The sequence below is a fragment of the Coturnix japonica genome, chromosome 1 (genome assembly GCF_001577835.2).
Source record: "Coturnix japonica isolate 7356 chromosome 1, Coturnix japonica 2.1, whole genome shotgun sequence".
Classification (NCBI taxonomy): domain Eukaryota; kingdom Metazoa; phylum Chordata; class Aves; order Galliformes; family Phasianidae; genus Coturnix; species Coturnix japonica.
Window position 1 is genome coordinate 163,545,418 of NC_029516.1, and position 21,765 is coordinate 163,567,182.

A 21,765-nucleotide genomic window follows, 5' to 3' on the forward strand; every position below is an offset into this window, starting at 1 on the left:
TTGCTACACAGTGCACATGGAATGCTATGAAATGAACTGTTTGATGCTGAGCTGATATTCATTAGGATACAATTATTCATTGTCATAGTTCCTTTGCAAATCAGTGCATTTTAATTTTAAAATTGATGTAGATGGGTAATGCATACACTTGATGAAGACAGCAACATCAAGAAAAGGGTAAAATGGGGTGTTACACTCTAAATCTGAAGTGAAATACTTACCAGGACCAGAGGAACATGGAGTAATTGTATTCTCTCATCTCCTCCAATTATCATATGCTGAATAAGGGCAGCCCAAAATTGCTCTAAGGGCTTCAGAAAGACCAGCCCTAGGGGCTCACAGAAAGCTGCCTCCACAATGCCCTAATGGTTCACAGCAAACTTGACCACACTGTCCAGCAATTTGTTCCACTCCATATTTACTAGCAACAGGGAAGCACACCTCATGTAAAGCTAAGATTTTTGCTATTGTTATTAGCAAAATTCACATCTTAAGGGACTAAAAATGGTCTAACTGTTACAGAAAAATAATTATTATTCTGGAATATTCCTATATGAAGAAAGCCTCAGTAACAGTTACAATAGTTTTTATTTGTACTCTTATTTTCTCTTCCTCCTCCTGATGTTATGCTTACTCTTCCATTGCTCTTCTGGGCCCCAATACTGGTGGTTGCATTCTGATGGTCTTGGGGTGTTACAGTGAGTTGTCAGCACCTGGAATCCCTTCTTTAGAAGCAGTGAGATGTTCATATTAATGTTTTCTTCTTCCTCACCTTGGGACCCACTTGGAGTCATTTTGATGTTTCCTACCACACTTTTACACTTTTGCTCTTCTTTAACAGATCCATAGGTTCATGGTACATCCAGATATTTCACACCAGGTGCCTTTAACATAAATCCCATGCTACTCTGTTGTTCTCTCCGTTACTTCTGCAGCCAGTTCTGTCAGATCCAGGTCTGCACCTCCTTAACGGACTGGTGCTGATCAGTCTATAGCTGTGGGGTCTCCAGTGCCAGGTGTGTGTGCTGTCCATTATCATCAATGCTTGCACTCCTCAGTGCCACAGCCTGTGTCTCCAGTTCTCGAGACCTCTGCTCTTGTACTGGGTCTGGACTACTCTACATCGATATGTTAGTCACAAATATTCCATTCTACGTAGGATTACAGCCCATAGCTGCTACCTGTATAAAACTACGGTCATGCAATAAAAGGATAAGTAACAGCAAATCAGTTAGCCACTGGCACCCGATCAAATGAGAGAAATTGCTGTTAGTGCTAAACCAAGGGAAAGAAAGGTGCGAGCAGGTCAAGAAAAGTTCAGCAGAGAAAAGACAGTCCAGGGCTGTGGCTGGCAACCAGCAGTGGCAATTCTGGCTTAGAGGTCTGCGTGGTTACAGTCACCCCTGCTTTCTGAATTTTCATTCTAATGTAGAAAGCAGTACTGAGTTCCTAATACTTTTCCATCTCTCTTTACCAAGTGCTAACATCTTTCTCCCGTCTCTGGCACTGCCTTGTTTTTTGTCCTCTCCCACAGAAAGATGCTGATGAATAATTTAAGCAATCAATGCTAATCAGCCAGTAGGTGGAGCACAAAGCTTGTGCATATGGTTTTTATCTTTATTTTTCTTGAAAAAAGAAGAAGCAGTGAGTAGATATTGAAAACTGATACAGACTTGGAAAATATTTCCTTCCCCAGTTACAACAGATGGATTAGCTATTCAGATGTCAAGGTAATGCAAAACACTCACCCAGGGCAGCTGACTGTAAAGCTTTAAAATGCACGCAGACAACCACAGGAGATTTTGTGTTTCCTGAACCTACTGTCTACCTGCAACCAGTAACATCATGGTGAAACTGGATACACGTTCAGCACTGAGCAGTAACAGCAGGACGGCTGCGCTTCCAGCAGGGTGACAGCTGGTATTTAAAATGCACTGAGGCATATGAACACAAAATGTGATACTCTATTCACTTATAGCAAGTATGTGCTTAGGCAGTGGCTCATATTTCATAGAATCATAGAATCATTAAGGTTGGAAAAGGCCTCCAAGGTCATCCAGTCTAACTGCCCACCTACCACCAATACTCACTAAACCATGTCCCTCAGCACTGCATCTACTCTTAAACATCTCCAGGAGCAGTGGCTCCACCACCTCCCTGGGCAGCCTGTTCCAATGCCTCACCATTCCTTCAGAGAAGAAATTCTTCCTAATATCCAACCTGAACCTCCCCTGGCACAACTTGAGGCCATTTCTTCTTGTCTTATCACTAGTTATATGGGAGAAGAGGCTGACCACCACCCATCCATAAACTCCTTTCAGGTAGTTGCAGAAAGCAATAAAGTGTCCCCTGAGTCTTCACTTCACCAGACTAAATTTCCCTCAGCTGCTCCTCATAAGCCTTGTGCTCCAGATCCTTCATGAGTTTTGTTTCCCTTCTGCCAGCTTCTCCAGGGAAATACTGTGGGACACGGCGTCAAAGGCTTTGCTGACGTCTAGACAGACTACGTCAATAGCCTTTGCCTCATCCACCATGTGAGTCACCTGTCCATAGAAGGAGATCCGGCTGGTCATGCAGGACCTGACTTCCATGAGCCCATGCTGGCTAGGCCTGATCATCCAGCTGTCCCACGCACGTTGTGTGATCTCACTATGATCTGTTCCATAACCTTCCCTGGCACCATGGTCAGGCTGAAAGGCCTGTCATTCCCCAGATTCTCCTTTATAGATAAGGATCACATTAATAAGCCTCCAAGCCTCTGGGACCTCTCTGATTGACCAGGACTGCTGATAGATGGTGGAAACTAGCTTGGCAATCATGTTCACCAACTCAGCATCCTCAGGTGGATTTCATCTGGCCCTACAGACTTCTGACAGTACCTATATCTTGGGGGATTTATTCTGCTCCCACCATATTTCAGTAATGGCAACAAAGTCATAGTTTGCCTGTCACATAATGGTCAATAGATTGAAAACAAAAGAGTTCAGTCTGCATCCTCTCTGCGTATGGACTTCTCATTAGCTTAAAAAGTGCATAAAACAAGGTTGAGAACAGAGCAAAGGTTCTGCTCTATCTTCCCTAGGTCTGTTAAAGGAAATTCACTGCTCTTACTTTTCAAGACAGGCTTTGTAAATTTAAGGCTGACCTCACGCTCAACCAACTTGGCAAGCTTCTATGAAGAAATGACTGGCTTTGGAGATAAGGGGATAGCAAGGGATATTGCCTACCTAGTAAGATAATAAGTCTAGTAAGGTAGACAGACTTTAGATACTGTCTCCCATTAGATCCTTACAGAGAAGCTGCTGAAATATGAGCTGGATGTGCAGACAGAAGGGTGGGTTGAAAACTGTCAGAATGGTCAGGGCCAAAGGATGGTTACCAGTGGCAAAAAGTCCGGCTGGAGGAAACTAACCTTTTTATCCTAGGGGTCAGTACTGGGTCCAGACCTGTTCAACATCTTCACAAATGATCTGGTTGATGGAGAAAAGTGTACTCAAAGCAAGGCTGCAAATGACACTAACCTGGAAGGAGTGGCTGATATGCCAGAGGGTCCTGCTGCCATCCAGAAGGATCTCAGCAGGCTGGAGAAATGGGCTAACAAAAATCTCATGAAGTTTGATAAGAAGTGCAGAGCCCTGCATCTGTGGACAAACAACCCCAGGCAGAAGTATATGCTGGGTTGCATCACGGTGAAAAGGAGAATAGAAGAAAAAGTCCTGGGGGTCCTGCTGAGCACTAAACTGAACGTGAGCCAGAAATGCTCCTCTGCAGCAAAGACCCCTAACAGTGTAGCGTTAGACAGAGTACTGCCAGCAGGGTGAAGGAGGTGATCCTTCTCCTCTACTTGGCATTAGTGAGGTCACACCTGCAGTAAAGTGCTGGACTCTGCAGTACACGAGAGACATGAACATACTGCAGAGAGTTCAGTGGCGTGCCTCCAGGATAATGAGGGGACTGGGGTACCTCTCCTGTGAGGAGAGGCTGAGTGAGTAGGGCCTGTTGAGCCTGTAGATGAGGAGGCTCTGGGGGATGTCATCAATGTGCAGTAATACCTGAAGGGATGGTGCGAAGAGGAAGAGTCAGACTCTTTTTGGTGGTGTCCAGTGCCAGGACAAGAGACAGTGGTCACAAAGTGGAACACAGCAGGGTCCATCTGAACACCAGAAGCACTTCTGTGCTGTGCAGGTGATGGAGCACTGGCATAGGCTGCCCAGAGAGGCTGTGGAGTCTGCTCCTTCCAAAGGCACCTGGATGTGCTCCTGAGCACCCTGCTTCTGAGGCAACCTGAGCAGGGGGTGGATTAGATGGCCTCCAGTGCTCTCTTCCAACCTCAGCCATTCTGCGTGAAGGTTAGAAGTAGCAATAAGACTGCAGGATTTCACACTGTACCCATTTATGCTGCATATGTTGAAAGAAGAAAAATAATGAAAGGAAATTCCAGTTTTGAGAACATAAGGTAGCAGTGCCAAGAATAACTTCTGATGCTTGCCTATAAGCATATAAGCCCTGTCAGAGCATATTTAAGGTGCTGCCAGGTGAGAACTCGAAGCTTAAGGGAGTCACACAGTCCTTGAGAGTCATCATAGCTAGCACCTCCACAGCATGTTACAAAGATAATCGTTCTTGGCTCACAAGCAGATTTGAGACATAGCCACAATGGCTCTTGGTTTGGAATTTGACAGCTGCCTTATTTACATTTAGCAGAATACTTGTCCTCACAGATTTCCATCTGAACCACTTATGATGCTTATTCTCAATTATCACAAATGGAAATAACGTTCTAATTTTTTTAACTGGCTCACCTGGGTAATTTGGCCCTGTATAATACTCCTATATACTGTATAATACTCCTAAGGCCATACTGAAATGAATATGGAAATGTATTTACATATCAGCAAGTGTTAGTTTAGCTATTCCAGTCTGTCAAAAATATGCAGGTTGTCTCTGTTTGCTTTTCCATCAGCAAATAATATTTCAAGACAGGTAACATGATAAATAGTGTTCAGCTGAGATGTGTAGTGTTACAGTGCTGCCGTTCCATAAAACTAAAGAAGATATTTAATCTTTCAGCTGAGGCTTGGTATATTATCTGCAAAGGCTGCGGGTCTTTAATCGCTCCCAAGTGGTACTTCCTCATCCATTTTTCTTTGTGTTCCATAATGTGTGCTGACAGCACAGTATGTCAATCATCTGTGGAGCTAAAACAGCAGTATAAATACTATCTGCTGCCTATAAAGACTGTCTGCAAGGTCAGAGCAACAACGTGTGTATGTGGTCCATCAAAGTAGAACTCAGAATATTGTTCCCTTATAATTTATTTTAGGTTTAGTGAATTTTTTATGCCCAGGTTCAATTCCTCTGGGAAAAGCAGTGAGGCTGCTCAGCAAAGTGAACGTGCACATTGCAGAAACACACTGACCTGTCTCAAACTTCTGTCTCAGCTTTTTCTAACCTCCCACAGAACAGCCCTTGTTACTCACCTCCTTCTTCTATTTGTCTCCATCAAGTACTTCCTTGCTCTGCTCCGATGCAGCCTTTGATCTTCTTTCAGTGCCCAGCGTTCTTCTTCTAAATCCCATCCCAAGGGCACTGCTACAGCTCTGTCCCTGGCTCTGTGTTAAGGACAGTGCTGGCCGTGTCTCAGCAGCTCATGACAGATGCAGAAGCTGCTGAATGGACCTTCATGTGCCTTTGTGAGCAAAGGGCAAACTTTATCCCATCACATTCAAGACACTGATAGACTGTTTGGTGAATTACACAACAGTTGCTCCCAGAGATACGTATTATGGCCATAATTCATTCACTGTTCATCTGGAAAAAAAAAATAATAACGTAGCTACATTTTACTGTTTACAGTAAATTTAACACATCACAGGATCACAAAATTGAATTGGATGGGACACCTAAAGACCACCTGGTCCATCTCCCCTGCAGTGAACACCTACAGCTCCATCAGGTGCTCAGAGCCCTTTCCAGCCTGACCAGTAGTGTCTGCATGGACGGGGCACCACCACTCTGGGCACCCCGTGCCTCTTACCATACAAATGGTGCCCCCTGTGCCCCGTACCATCAAAACCATCAAAAACTAGGGCTGGGAATGTGGGCTGCCACCCTGCCGCACTGTCACAGAGCCGCCCCGCACCCCCGGCCCCACAGGGCCCACCCCGCCGTGTGGCGAGGAGCGGGCGGCCATTCCCGGTCAGGCAGTTCCTGAGGGCGGCGGTTCCGCCGCTCGCGGAAGGATACGCGCTCAGCTCCGCGCCCGCCCCGCGTCCCGCCGAGCGCTGGAGGTGCCGCCTCCACAGCGCAGCGCCGTCCGTCCCGCCGGGCTCCATGGAGCGGCCCGGCTCCTGTGGCCGCACCGCCGCCATCGTAGCAACGGGAGACGCCGCTTCCTTCGCAACGGGGCGGGGCGGCGGGGAGCGGCCGATGGGACGGGCCGAGGGGCGGCGGTTTGCCGGGAGCCGCCTCGGTTGGGCTTCGGAGCGGAGCGGGCGAGCTGTCCCAGTGCCTCACTGCTATTACCACAAAAAACTAAATCTCCTAACTAAGATTCATCTCCTACGTCTAAATCTCGTCTCTTAGTTTGAAACCATTTCCCTTTGTCCCATCAAAAGAGACCCTGATAAAGTGTCTGTCCCCTTATTTCTTTCAGCCCCCCTTTAGATACTGAAAGGCTGCTCTCAGGTCTCCCCAGAGCCTTCTTCAGGCTGAACAGCCCCAGCTCTCAGCCTGTAAATGATACCATAAAAGACTTCACCGAGAAAAGAGTCATGCAAATGGGACTGAATCACAGCTGTAAAACAGCTACCAAATTTGAGCTTATGTCATGCTTAGAAAGAATTTAAACTTCTCAGTCTTACTGTATATTTTTATCTTATCCAGGAAAACTCGTAACTGAATTCTTCTTAAATTCAGTATTAAGAATGGTCTTCAAATCTTTCTTTCTCTCTTCTAACACCTTTTCCTCTTTGTTCTTCTTCACAGCCCCACTCTGTAGCCTCCTCCAGGTCATTAGCTGCTTTTCTTGGTGAATAAGCTGAGCACCATGTACTGCAGAGCTGGATGGTTATTCTAGCAAACAGCTCGATCTCAAATGGTTACAAAATGGAAGATCCCGCTCTGGCAGCTGATTTGGAAGAAGTTTCATAACTTTTAATGTGAGCTGGAGACAGATATTCCAGTAAAGGATAAAGATCAACTTTAAAATCTTTGTGGGACAGACTGAATTTATTACTAATCTGATTTGAAGGCTGGAGCACAGCTATGCTGCTGCAGGAACATTTTTCTTTCCTTCTTGTTCCAGGGGGGATTAATCTGCTAATGCCCTTTAGCTTTCTTCCAGGTTTCATTTTAACTGTGTAGGGGAGGAGTTCAGCCAAGGATCTGCCCATTGTAACCATTCCTTCCTGAAATTTGCCATCCCTTCCTACTTCTGTGTATAGGAAGAGGAGTGAAAACCTTAGTGTCACATATAGTCAGCAAAGAAAACCTTTTCACCTTAACTCCCCAAGACTGTAGCATGGATCGTAACCTGCATCTTTGTAAGCAAGCATCAACTGGTGCACTGGTAACATTCCAGAATTCCTATCTTGGAAGGCTATAAAGTATTCCAGAACAGATTAAACATTTGATTACATTGGATCCCGACTAACAGAAGTTGTTAAAAATGTCACAGAGAACTTCCATGTGAATGCTCCCTTCTGAGGAATGGGCCAGTTAAGGGCACTGACTGCCCTGTAACTACTGATTTTGAAACAAAGCATTGCACTAAAAAATGGAATAATATGTGGATTTAACACTGAATTTATCCCCCACTTGCAACTGCTTTTAAATCTCACTGTAGTAAAGGCAATTTCCAGTGTATGTCAGGTTTGGACAGGGGTGGATGTGAACACAGCACTGAGACCAATGTAGGACGTTGGCTGTCCTTGTTTGAGGCGACACTCAAGAGTTTGTTCTGAAAGTAATTCAGATGTGACATATCCCAGAGGTGTGGAGCAAAATGAGGTTTGGACATAAGCTAAAATTGCTTTCACAACCAAATCTTGTGTTCTGCCACCCCACGAAGGAAAACACCTTCAGTTTAATGATAAAAGCCTTTTAAAATGTTGAAAATCAATACCTTTTTCTTTTTTTTTTTTTTCTTTCATTGAGCCTAAATTACTCACTACCAAACACAAATACCGGTGCTCAAAACCAGCATGTAAGAATCTGCCATGCTTTTACCACAGTGCAAAGACATGTTTGGTGTGTCACGTGCAGGTAATGAGCAGGAAGTGCTCACAGGTGACAAGCAGTGCGAGTAGATAAATCTACCATGCAACAGGGCTGTGTTCTATTAAGTGCAGGCATCAAAGGAGGGATCTGTTGGCTGCTCTTTGTGCTGTCCACATTCCCAAGTAGTTAGCTCAGCACTTTGCAGCATACAATTCTTTCCGCAGAAATGTGAATCCCGTCAAAACATTTGCATTGCTGCAAGTAAAAGATGAACCGCTTTGGGGTAACTTCATTAATTTCTCTTAGTGTTCTTTTGTTGGGCTGGGGAGAAACTCTTGTAAGTGATGTCAAGCCTTGTTCATCTAAGGTAAGACTTTCGGTTACTTTGCTGAGATAATAAATGGAACTGAATAATTTCTTAGAAAAGTGACAGAACTAGCCTGCTTTATTCAGGGTAGGTATGAAAATGTGGAATAATTCAGTATTTTCAGAGAGAAGAAAGTGCATTGAAACTGTGGGAGTTCAGTACAACAGGAAAACAGTTTTTATTTTAGCATCTTTTATCCCAGTTCAGTTGCTGGGCTGTATTTTTATGGTTATGTGCATCTCTGCAAAGACACAGTGACTGCTGGTGTAGGCACAGTCCAACCTGTGACATGAATTCCCGAGGTCTGATTTAATTGCCTGTTTCATTTTGCCTTTAAAATGAATTAATATTGATTAAAGTATTTTCTTAACGTTTCTTAATTGAGCAGCTGGTGAGTAGCTTCCTTTATTTTGTGCTTGTTTCGATATCAAAGAAACACATTGTTTTCATTCTGTAGCATTTATTCCTTTCTAGACACAAAATTGAATCAAGTCAATAATTGAGAAACAACTTCTTTTTTTTTTCAATCTCCCTGTTAAGAGTTTAATGTAATCCTTATATTTTCAATTTTAAAAAGCAGAAATCAGGAAAATCCTGTTCAGAGCTCTGTCAGTGTAGTTCCAAAAGCAGAAAGAGAAAGCTGAAGCTGGAAAGGAGAGCAAATAGTCAATTTGGTCAAGTCTAAGTAAGTTTTCTTTATAATCAGAATCTTTAAGTTTCCAAGCTCCTATTTACATCTGAAGGTGCAGTATATGAGCATGCATCAGCAATTCTGAGATCATGGAATTAATGAACAAAGACTTAAATGAGATTTTTCATGGATTATTTCAGCATTTCTTTAAGCGATGGATCTGAAACAGCCCTGTATTTTATGGCACCATGGAAGAAAAAACATTCAGCATGAAAATATTATTTTGAAATAACATTTCTGGTTGTAGTAGTACAAAACTACGATTACTAATGCTTTTATGATAACTATTTCAGTCAGTTGTATCCCTGCAAATAGTGTCTCCTTAAGCTTTCCCCAACAAGAGCACCTTAAATGTTTTTTGTGTGCTGGATTTGTCTGTAAATCTGTTTGAGGCTACTTGTGTGCCTGGACTCATAACTTCAGGAATTGTTTCCACAAACAAACTCTTAAGTTCTGAATTTGGAGCCTTTGTAGAGTTAAAGGGTTTTGTAATATGTGCTAAATCCCAAAGCCTTCTCCTTTCCAGGGGAAATAACTTTGTGGGCATTTGAGATGTCTGTTGGGTGTGGCAAGCCTTAAAATGCGAGCTTCTTGAATGCAAGCATTTGGGAGTTTTGGCCTGCAGATCACTCAGAGTATTTTAGCAGAAATTGTGGTGTATTATAAAAATGTATGGAGGTTACATGCCCAGAGATGTGGTGGATGACGCTCAAAGTCAGGCTGGTGGGGCTCTGAGCAACCTGATGGAGCTGTAGGTGTCCCGGTTCATTGGTGGGAAGTTGAACTACGTGACCTTTAAGGGTATTTTCCAGCTCAAATGATTCTATAATTTAGTGATTCTCTCTACGTCTGACACCCTTGCAAGACATGGCTAAGTAGAAGATGATGCCTAACAAGTAATGTACTTGACCTCAGCTCTGTCAAGTACAGCTATAAAACCTTTAAGAAAGCAGGTTTTAAAGGAAGAACCGTGGATTAATCGGTTTCATTTTGGCAGACTGAGCAATCTAACATATGTTTGTGATCAATTTATTTCCCCCTCCATTGTTTGGTACAACAGGGCACAAGGAATGTTGGAGCTGTGGAGGAACCACTCAAGGCAGAAGAGAAAAATAGATCTGCAGATATTTCAAAACAAAAAGAACAATGCCTTGTGCCATGTGATGTTCAAGCTAAAATTTTACGAGGGGAAAAACAGTATATGTGCAGTATGTATTCATACAGAATACTCTCAACAAGAAGCTATGCAATGCTGTGCTATGCATTCTTCTGCTACGCTATGCTCTGCTGTGCTAATTTATTTTTTAACCTGCACATGTGGCAGACTTTGACCAAGCTGCCCACTCTGAATGCTGTTCAGATTTGAGATGCTGTGTGCAGCTGGGACAATGAAGTTAATCATGCTACTTTCTCTTTATAATTGCTTCTGGGGACAGGCTAATCCAGGCAGTAGCTCACCCCACCTGTCTGTGTTATCCTCTGAATATCTGTAGCTCTCTCCATTGGAGAGAGAGGCTTGAGTGTCTGTTCCTTATTTAAACATTTTACTTAAGAGTCTGAAATTAAGTGGGAAGAAACCTGTATTTGAGCTTGCCTTTTGTACATATATATGCAGGACGTATCCTCTGTTCATCACCTGGAAAAACTAACCAGCAGCTGACGTTATCCAGCCTCAGAAAAAATGTGTCAAAATTCTTGTCTTTCCCATATTATTTTCAGTATGTATTATTGATTACATGGCAAGTTTAGTTACTATATTTTTAGCACCAGGGCAAAACAAGGAACCCGAGTAAATAGCACAGTAAACAGGCAAAATGCAGAGTAGCAGGAAACCCTGCATTTCTCCCTTTTTCAGATGTGTTTAAATTTCTGTGTTATCCATTAACTTGTTATCCCAGTAGCTGAAGGTTAAGATGGAATTCATCAAATCTTACGGTTTGTGAGGCTGAAGTTCTTAGCATCTTTGAGTTTAATCTTTGGTGTCTGTACTTTGCTTTCACTTTTAGGTACCTTAGATACTCTAAGGTTAAACACTTTTAATATTCACTTAGATATCATAAGTAGGTGTGCCATTATTTGATCGAGTCTATTTTAAAGTTTGGGCTAACAAGGCGAATGAACATATTTCTTTTAAAGGAAATTTGCAGAGCTCTCTTGTTGAATATGCAAGAAGCACGAAAAAACTGATAAGAAACATGATGGATGATCAACAGTCTTCCTTGGATTACCTTTCTAATCAGGTACTTTGTTCTTTATCATAAACATTTTTATTTATTATTTAGCACTATGATTATTGTCGAACTGAAGAAAATGAATTATTTACTTTGTTATTAACATGGTAGAATGAGAGTCTCTGTTGCATGGACTTCAGGAGGGTTGTCTTGTATCCTGGCTAAAGTGTGAGACCCAGGGAGCAATTGGGACCACCCAGTGCATAGCCGAGTGCCACATGTGGCAGTAGGACAAGTGGCTGTATGCAGCCCTGTTGTACTTGTGCACGTGACATTATATTATCATTAACTGGCAGTAGCTCATAAACACCGTGCTCACTCAATGCATATAAAAAGCTTTAATCAAAGTGAAGGGCTTTCCTTGAATTGATTGGAGTTATGCCTAAAAGTGACTTTGGATGCAGAAAGTAAAAAATTTGACAGATTCACATAATGAAGTTACAAATCACAAATATCTCAAAAGTGACCTTCAGATTATGTTTACTAGGACTCTTAAAAAGACCATCCTTAGAATATAAATTACTTCACTGCAACCTGTTTTAAAGTATTTATTTAAACTTTCAGGTGAATGAACTCATGAGCAGAGTTCTTCTTCTGAATGCAGAAGTTTTAAGAAAGCATTTGGATCCACTTCCTTACAAAGCAGTTCAATCCCACGGTAAATATTTTCCACATTTAATCTTAAGCTTTTTCTTTTTATCTTTGAGAGTATCTTAACAAAGAACAAATTACAGATAAGCAATTATAATATGTACAATAATTACTCTGTGTTAGTATGCACACATAAAATCTGAAAAAATAATGAATTATATAAGAATCTCGTTGGACTGACCATATTCTTTACAGTTCCCAACCCAGCTATAGGAAATATTATCTTTCTCAGTCCTACCAGCCTTAGGAACTTGAGTCTAACACACACTTAGCTTAACACTTAGCAAGAGACTTTATATATCTATGCATACTATGATATAAAAACTTCTATGAGTACAAATAGAAACATTTGCAGGAATTTCCCTGGGTAATATGTGTTTGTACTCTGTACAAATGTTAACCAAACAAAATCTGTGAAATAGAAACTGCATATATGTAGGCTGCTCTGAAAGTAATGCTTCCTATGAAAACTATGACAAATGCAAAGGGCACAATGACACTATTTGATAGAGTAAATTCTTAGCTGGCAAAACACTATTTTTCAACGTAGTCACCATCAGCCAACTCATGCAGATGAACTGATCAGGACACTCTTCATGGTGTGAAAGCTGTGCATGGCTGTCTGGAACACGTTACTGTCACCACTGCTGAAATGCACTATACACCACTTCACTGTGCTTACATCCACCGTTTGCTTTCCATAAATGTCGGTGGATGCCATTTTTTTCTACATAGAGGAATTCAGTTCCACGCCTGTGCATCATGTGCATTTCCATGTCAGACAGTATTTGTTAAACTGCTCCTCTGCTGCCATCTGTCGCACAGCAACAAAATGGAATGGAATATTGGTGGGAAGGTTCAACCTCTACTGCCATACACCAACATCCGCCTCTGATGTTGTGTGCCAACAGAATAAAATAGGAGGAATTAGTTTTGGAGCAACCATCATATAATCTTTACTTTCTGTATCATATCAGTTAAGATTAGAATGACTTTCAATAAAATGCAATTTATTCTTCTTTCCAAGCTTAGTGGATCTCAGAGAATTATCATCCCATAGAATCATAGAATGGTTTGGGTTGGAAGGGCCTTAAAGGTCATCTAGTTCCAGTTCCCCCAAGGTGAGGGTATATAAAATAAATACATATTTTAAATTTGCCCATCAAGAGATTCCATTTCAGATCATTCATGAGTTCCCAGCAGAATTTGTATTTCTCCTCTTGTTGTATTTGTGCTCTTTTTAAAAAAACATGTTGTGTTAATAAGCTTCATCAAATACTTTATTCTCCAGGGTTGGATTGCACTGATATCAAAGATACCGTTGGCTCAGTTTCAAAAACTCCAAGTGGTCTGTACATTATCCACCCAGAAGGATCAAATTATGCTTTTGAGGTAACAAGTTTATTTCTCATGATAGCTGAAATTTGCTTGAGAATATCCACTTAGAATATACTTAATAACATGTATTCCATGATAGTTTTCCAACTGATGAATAAGAAGTGTATTAAATCATCCAAATGTGTCTGCCTTTGCTACAGTTTTGAAGGAAAAAGATCAGTTTCTACACTGAAATTTAAACTCTGATATAATATCTCATAATTAGTTTTCATTTGTAGTGAAAAATGTACCAAAGAGGAAAACTGAAGAAACTCTCCAACTCTGCTTTTTGTTCCAGTTTCTCACCACCCTCACAGTAAAGAATTTCTTGTTAATATCTAGTTGAATTCCATCCTCTTCTAGTTTAAATCCATTTCCCCTTGTCCTGTTTCTGCATGCTCTTTTAAAATGTCCCTCCTCAGCTTTCCTGTAGATCCCTGTCAGGTCCTGGACGGCTGCTATGAGGTCCCTCCAGAGCTTTATCTTCTCCAGCCCCAGATCTCTCAGCCTGTCCTTGTAGGAGAGGTGCTCCAGCCCTCTGACCATCTCTGTGGCCCTTCTTTGGACCTGCTGCATTGGAGCTCCATGTCCTTCTTGTGTTGAGGGCTCCAGAACTGGGCATTGTACTCCAGGTGGGGTCACATGAGAGCAGAGCAGAGGTGCAGAATCACCCCCTTCACCTGCTGATCACGCTTCACTTGATGCAACCCAGGATACAGTTGGCCTTCTGGGCTATGAGTGCATATTACTGGATCATGTTGAGTCATCAGCTGACACCCCTAAATCCTTCTCCTCAGGGCTGCTCTCAAGCCATTCTCTGCCCAACATGTATCTGTGGTTGGATTGCCCTGACCAGGTGCAGGACCCTGTGCTTGGCATTGTTGAACTTCATGAGGTTGGCATAGGCCCACCTCTAAAGCCTGTCCAGATCTTTCTGTATAGCATCTGTTCTCTCCAGAGTGCCAACTGCACCACTCAGCTCAGTGTCATCTGCAAACTTGCTGAGGGTGCACTCAATCCCACTGTCCATGTTGCCTACAAAGATGTTAAATAACACCAGTCCCAGCACTGATCCCTGAGGAACACCACTTGTCACTGATCTCCATTTGGACACTGAGCTGCTGACCACAACTCTCTGAAGGCGACCATCCAGCCCATTCCTTATCCAGTGAGTCCAAATCCATTCTTCTCCAATTTGGCAACCAGGATGTCATGTAGGACAGTGTCTATGCCTTGCACAAATCCAGGTAGGCCATGTGTCAGTTGCTTTTCCCTTTCACTGCTGCTTTTCCCTTTCACTGCTGCTTTTCCCTTCCCCACTGATGCTGTAACTCCATCATGAAAGGACACCAAGTTTGTCAGGCATGACTTGCCCTTAGGGAAGCTGTCTTTGTTAACACCAGTCACCTCATCTTTATTTTCCATGTGCCTCAGAAGGAACTTCAGGAGGATCTGCTCCATGATCTTGCCAGGGACACAGTGACACTGACTGGCCTGTAGTTCCCTGGATCTTCTCTTCCCTTTCTTGTTAGTGGGGGTTATATTTCCCCTTTTCCTTTCAGGGGGGACTTCACCACTGTGACCTTTCTAATATGATGTATAGCAGCTTGGCAACTTCATTTGCCAGTTACTTCAGAACCTGTGGATGGATCTTGTGAAGCACAGCAGTCATATTTCCTGTCACCAGATCCATGCACACATTAGGAAAACTTATTTTTCTACGTTTATTTCCATTGCCATCTGTCCATAAGGACTTCCTTAAGAAGAAAACAGACAGATATGGCACTGACTGATAAGGGTGAAGATGGATATGGCGCTGAGAAACTTTTATTTTGCAGTACATGCTGGGGTTATTACTTTTTGGAGGAAAAAAATGTAGAGTTTTAGCCAGCAAGTAAATAGCAAAATGTAATGGGTACTTTTAAAGTCCTCCTTTATGTATAACAGAGGAAGAGTGAATCTCTTTATCTCTGGCCAATTGGAACCTTATAAAGTGCTATGAAAAAAAGAGCTCAGTATTGTTATGAAAAGGCTTCAGAAGTATGCTGGGATCTCAAAAGTAAAAATAGATTCTGGTTCTGCAGAGTCCTGGTAGAAAATCCTGCTGTTCACTCTGTGCAATGAAGTAAGTTTGAGGAAAGAAAGTGTCTGTAACTCATCATCACATTCTTTCCAGGTAAAAGAAAGGCAGAAACAGATAGAACTTTTCACAGAGAACTCATAGGTGTAGCATGAGGAAAATGCTGTCTGCCTCACTCCCAGCTCAACTACAGCACAAAATACGCTTGTTTCAGAACTTCTCTTGGATTGAGGAGGATCCCATTGAGGAAATACTCATGTCTCACCCAAATTACTTTTACTAGAGACGGTATGACTTCATCTATGTGAGAAAATGTAAAACGGTAAATCTCCTTTAACTTCAGACGTATTTTTGACACCTGTCCATGTTTGAAATTGCTGCCAGTGTCCAGAAGAACTGAGAATCAGTTATGTGAATGGAAAGGTTCCTTAAGGGGAACAAGAAACAAAAACTGTAATAATTGGATTTGAACCACAAGGTAACTATAAATAATAAGAATTCCCTGCACTCCTGAAATGAGTGTCTCATTTCTTGTCTGGTAAATGTTACACAGAACTGAAAAGATAGTGCCAAAAAGTACTCAGGGAAAAATATCTAAAGGATGTGTGTTCCCTCCAGAGTGTTATTTTAGGGGAAACTGTTTAATGCAATATTTTTCCATGTGTTGAAGTGTAAAAAAAGTACCACAGAAATGATGGATGAACAAAAATAAATCGAGACATTGAAATAAATTGAAATGCATGCAAGAGGCTGATAGCCAAGAGTTGGGGAAAGTTTGAGGACTGGCAAAATAAAACGAAATCACAAAAAGGCAGAAAATCGTAGTAGGAGAATTAAAAACAGAAAACAGAGCCACATGAAGAACTCATTTACAGGAGGACCTTTTCAACAGTGAAGGAATCAGCTGCCTCTTAAATGTTTCTGGAACTATAACAAAATGTCTCTGGAATGGTTTGCATAAAGATATCAGATAGATGAAGAAAACTATTTTTAATATCTCTTGTGTTCCCATGTCTTCATGTTTGAATCTTCATATTTTCAAAAGTGAGCACTAATTTTGGAGAGTTCATTTGAACTGACTCAAAACTGGATTCCAGGAGCTCTGAGCACATCCAGTTTCAGCATGAGCGTCAGGTTCCCAAATGGGTTTTTGTGGGAGCTTTCGTATGTGAGGCAATTAAAAGCAGTGCTCACTTTCTGATACATTGTTATACATTTGGATCAATGGGTTGGGGAAACTGAGTGGCTGTTTGGAATTCAGTTCCTGTACACACTAAGGGAAAAATACTCAGTAGAAGTATGATATATATACACATGCTCATTTAGCACTGTCACGCCCCTGGTACCTTGCACAATTTGAGACACAGAGCAAGTAGTAAAGTGGGTTGCAGGACTTTAAGAAAGGAAACAACTTGCATCATTTACAGCATATAAAAAATTAGGAAATACAGCAGTTTCTGTTTTTGCGTACCTATTTCATATTCCTATGTAGCTGGTGCCATATGTAAGTAACATGCTGATGTTCTTTCATGTAGATCTAAAACTTATTCTTCTGAGTATTACCACCACTCCACTGTCTCATGCTTGATGTTGTGACCGACTGGGCTCTTCTTTGTATTTCTGGCTCATAGTCAGGAGCAAAGCATGTCTTCATTTCAAGATGGTGTCTGAGTCAGTAGGGTTACTTGTAATGCATTTTAGATATTTGTAATCTAAATACCCATTTTGGAGTTATGGATATTTCTTTTTATTCCAGTTCTGCTCTCCTTGGGTGACTGAAATAAAAGCGTGACTCTCTGAGGAGAAAAGCCCATCATTTTCCAGATGCGCTTGCATGCACATGATGCTTACTGAGATTCCTTCAGTGTTTGAGTTGTAAGAATCACTCCCTCACGTAATGAGGATCAAAAATTGCCTCAGATATATTAATTAGATCATGCCAAAGCTCTGTACTGCTGCTTCTTGTGCTTCATAGAGGAGATGTTATGTCACAGAAGTTCTTAGTATGAGGTGGGGGTATTTCTCCAAAGAAAAAAACTTTGGTTTTGACAAAAGTACCAGAGTTGTACATCCAATGGAGGAGCAGCATGTAAAGCTCAGACTGCTGCTTGGGTGATGGTAATGTCTAAATATGCAATGTGCACCTTTCTACATCGGGATGCCGAGAATTTCTGATTTTTATTACAGCTGGTCAAGCGGTGACACTGCAGAAACACTTGAAAAATACCCAGAGTGACCTGGATGCATTCCATTTAATGTTAGACACTTAACTGATATCCCAAGAATGCAGCAGGGTCTGAGGGCCCTTTTTCTACAGACAGTGCAGGTAACTTCTGCAGAGGGTGATTTAGATCTTACTTTTCCAGGGCCACACCATGAATGCACGTTTCTTCTCTGTGAGGGGGATTACAAGGCAGACAAGGACAATTTGATGCTGAACTTAAGGTGGTCAGTTATGTGTCTGACATTAAATGGGCTGAGGAGAAAACATGCCGTGCAATGTGATACTTTATGGGAGAGCAGAGAGCAGCCGAAGTGTTATTGTTTGACAGACCAACGGGCACAAATCTTAGTGATCTCATAAAGCAAAGAATCTGAGAGCTGATCCTGTGCATTCAGTGGGACTGCTCAGTTGCAGGCTGCTAACTGTTCATATTGAGACTTCCCTGGATTGAGGCCCCCTTTTATGTGAAGTTTTCCACTGCTCCAACATGAATCATTGTATGCTGTGTTACCACTAGTACTTCTTCCATTCCCTCACCTGTATTAAATGCTCTGCATTTCTCAGGCATCACAAACTATTTCTGAAGGAGAAGGTATGATGGTGGAAGAGAAAACAGAAGAAGTTTTGACTCTTTGCTTTGTTGAAATAAACGTATATTCACTATTAGTGCCCCCCCCATCTGCGTTTCTTGCAGGATTAATGCATGCTATCCCATGTTGCTTCCACTTCATGCTATTATTAATACAAAATAAAATTTAGTAAAGGACATCTTTTATTTTTAATGTGAAGAGGCATTTGCACACAGCTTTTTCTTAAAATGCTGGAAGGAAGGGTACGTTGTTTGGCAAGAGCATAAACAGTCCACTTTTATGTCATTTGAAAAGCTATTTTCTTCATTACAGATGCATCAGGATTGCTTAATTGTACCTTATGTCTATTTTAGGTATTATGTGACATGGATTTTCGAGGAGGTGGATGGACTGTGCTTCAGAAAAGAACTGATGGAATCATTACTTTCCAGAGAACGTGGTCTGAATATCTGGATGGATTTGGTGACCTTTCTGGTATGAGTTTTAAATACTCTTAAGCCCGCTGTGGACCCAACATTCCTACTGTATTTTTGAGAGCTACATTCCCACTACACTGCATTGCTGTTTTGGTAGGGCGTAAAGTTCTTGTTTCTTAAGAAGTATTTTGTTTCATACTCAGATACTTTGTTCCTTCCCAAAACTCTAGTCTAACCTTCTCAGCAGTGACCATTGCCCTGCTGGAGTCCTTCACCACTGCCCATCCTGTATTTTGTTCCATCTCACATAACACTGACCTTTGTCATCTCTCAGTATCATCTGTAGGAGCGCCACTGAATTCTGGCTAGTTCAGTGGATATTCAGCACATCTAGTTTCTGTGGCCTTATAAGGTGTGTTAGAAATGGACACTTGAAAGTGATTGTATGTAAAATGCTCTGAAAATGTCATGAAGAAAAAGATGGTGCACACATGTGACTTCTTTCCATGGATCTTCCCAGTGAAGTAAGGAGACAACTCTGTACTTCTGTCAGTCTTCCAAAGGAATATATGCCTATCAGATATTGTTACTACATTTAGGTCAGCAAGGAAAGTAGGAAAACTAGAAAGCCTTATATTTTCTGTTTCTAGGTGTTTATTGAATGCACATTGTGGTTTTGCTTTAGGGGAATTTTGGATTGGATTAAGGAAGATTTTTTATATAGTAAACCAAAAAGCAACCACTTTCAGTCTCTATGTGGATTTGGAATCAGAAAATGACAAGCATGCCTACGCATCGTATGATGCATTTTGGATAGAGGATGAAGCGTGTTCTTTTAAAATTCATTTGGGACGTTATTCAGGAAATGCAGGTAAGAGCTCCCTGTCTTAATGTGTTTAATGATACCTACTCTTTCTCTTTTTTTAGTGTATTTAAAAGAGTAGTACTTGGGGTAAGTGTCTTTGAGGACAGAAATCTTTACCTTCACAGTCAGCAACACTAAAAGCACTAAAGCAAAAAGAGGATGAAGATGTCTCATCATTGCTTCCATACTTCTGAGTATTTTATACCTTTTCTTCCTATGTATCCAACACACAACAGTGCAGGGCTGCCTTGAACTGCTTTTGAAGAAATCCATTTTTGTAATAATTTCAGAGGAAATGTTTGTGAGTTACAAAGTATGTGAAAAAAAAATTCTATTTCTCACAAGTAACTCTATCAACATTCTGTTCCATCTCCTGTAATTAGGTGATGCATTCAGAGGATACAGGAAAGAAGATAATCAGAATTCAATGCCTTTCAGCACATTTGATGTCGACAATGATGGATGTAGGCCAATGTGCACTTTTAAAGAACAACCTGTAAAGAGCTGCAGTAACTTCAGCGATAACACGGGATGGTGGTTCAACCAGTGTGGCCTTGCAAATCTTAATGGCATTCATCGCTACACAGGTAGATTTCTTGCAACTGGGATTCACTGGGATACATGGACAGTGAACAATAAGCCAGTAAAAATTAAATCAGTCTCTATGAAGATTCGGAGGAACTATGATCCTTATTTCCATTGACCTATGAAAATAGAAATGTATCTATTCTTGCTGTTACGTGGGATAATGTATCAATGCAACATTAACATCTTTCATTTTCATTTAAACAGCTCAGTCTTAAAACTTTATTAAACATTTCCATAGTACAGTTACTCATTTTTGTTATGAAGTATCAGCATGTTTAGTGGCCCCACTTGAGTAAGAAGGCCCTAAGGAGAGGATTTCCAGAAAAGCAAAGAAGCTCAGTGTTTACAAGCTTTTATTTAGCTGCCTCGTATGTACTCACAGATCCAGTGGAAAAGTTATAAAAAGAGAAATGCTGAGTTTTGAATTTTTGAATGTGTTTCTTCTATGCTCTCTGCATATCTAAATTGCCAAGAAAGCGCAGGAAATTTTCTTTAAAAGAAGTGATACATCGGTCATTCTAGTAATCATATTTCATAAAAAAAAATAACTTTTCTTTGTGTTAATTTCCCAGAACCAGCTTTTTTTTTCTTTCTTTTTTTTTTTTTTTACTGTATTCCTTATCAGGCAAGATAATACTAACTTCTGTCAGCACACATGCAAGGTCCTTACTTGTAAAACATGTCATACCTTACTTGTATAAACAACGATGCTCTGAGAGTACTGCACAGACCCCGAGTATTGTATACCCTCAGGGCTTGACTTTTAGCCATGTAAAGTAGATTGCAATATGCAAGAGCTATGGTCTATTTTCTATTTAATTTTCATGGTCATTGTATTTCATGTTCAGGTTAAGATTTGTAATTCCCTCAATTCACTGAAAAATGAATACTTCTATTTTTTTCAAAGAAAATGAATAATGTCTCATATCTTTGGAGTTTTGATTCTTGGATGTATGGGCACGAAATTATCATTTTCATTTTTCCTGCTGTTCACTTTGTGAATCTTCTTGAACAAAAGACTGGAGTTGTATCATTTTAAACTATGCAGTGTTAAGTGTTTGAATTACTGTCAATAAAAGTGGAGTAATACAAAAAGCACATGAATATTGTCAGTACTGCGGTGTTTGTGGAACCTGCCATCTATTCTGTAGCGACTGAGCGTGCTATTTCTCATACTTGCTTCTATCTCAGAGGATCAGGTCTGTAGCAATATGTAGTATTGAATCAGTTAAAAACCCTATGTTACTCATTTTTACTGTCTCACAATATGGTGGACAATGCTTTAGTCCATTTTCATGTTAGAAACCATAAACAAAAATAGACGTGCATATGAAATTCTCTTCTCGTACTTACCATAGTATCTACTAGTCATGATCACACTTAGTGCTTCTCTGATGTCTTCAACAATTAATTAGATAATAATATGAGCACATAATTATTTTATTTCCTTTTGTGGAGTCCAGCA

At 41.0% G+C, this 21,765-nt stretch overlaps 2 protein-coding genes across 3 annotated transcripts in view; one reads left to right on the top strand and one right to left on the bottom strand.

Annotated features, from left to right (window-relative positions):
• CEP126 (centrosomal protein 126) overlaps nt 1-6,494 on the bottom strand; it is a 30,315-nt gene extending 23,821 nt beyond the window's left edge. Inside the window, exons 1-2 of one of the 2 annotated variants that reach the window (XM_015852256.2) lie at nt 6,247-6,494; nt 5,481-5,606 (exon numbers count right to left, since the gene is read on the bottom strand). In XM_015852256.2, coding sequence (XP_015707742.1) covers nt 5,481-5,606; nt 6,247-6,371 — 251 coding nt within the window. In that variant the 5' untranslated portion in view covers nt 6,372-6,494. The remainder of the gene's footprint in view (nt 1-5,480; nt 5,607-6,246) is intronic. The other variant, XM_032442188.1, reaches the window with a different exon arrangement.
• On the top strand, nt 6,417-21,404 carry ANGPTL5 (angiopoietin like 5). Its single transcript, XM_015852257.2, has 8 exons — nt 6,417-8,587; nt 10,339-10,486; nt 11,415-11,518; nt 12,074-12,167; nt 13,452-13,552; nt 18,785-18,905; nt 19,533-19,718; nt 20,096-21,404. The coding sequence occupies exons 1-8, from the start codon at nt 8,489-8,491 to the stop codon at nt 20,413-20,415; spliced, it is 1,173 nt and encodes a 390-aa protein (XP_015707743.1). The 5' UTR covers nt 6,417-8,488; the 3' UTR covers nt 20,416-21,404.
• The last annotated feature ends 361 nt before the right edge of the window (nt 21,405-21,765 follow it).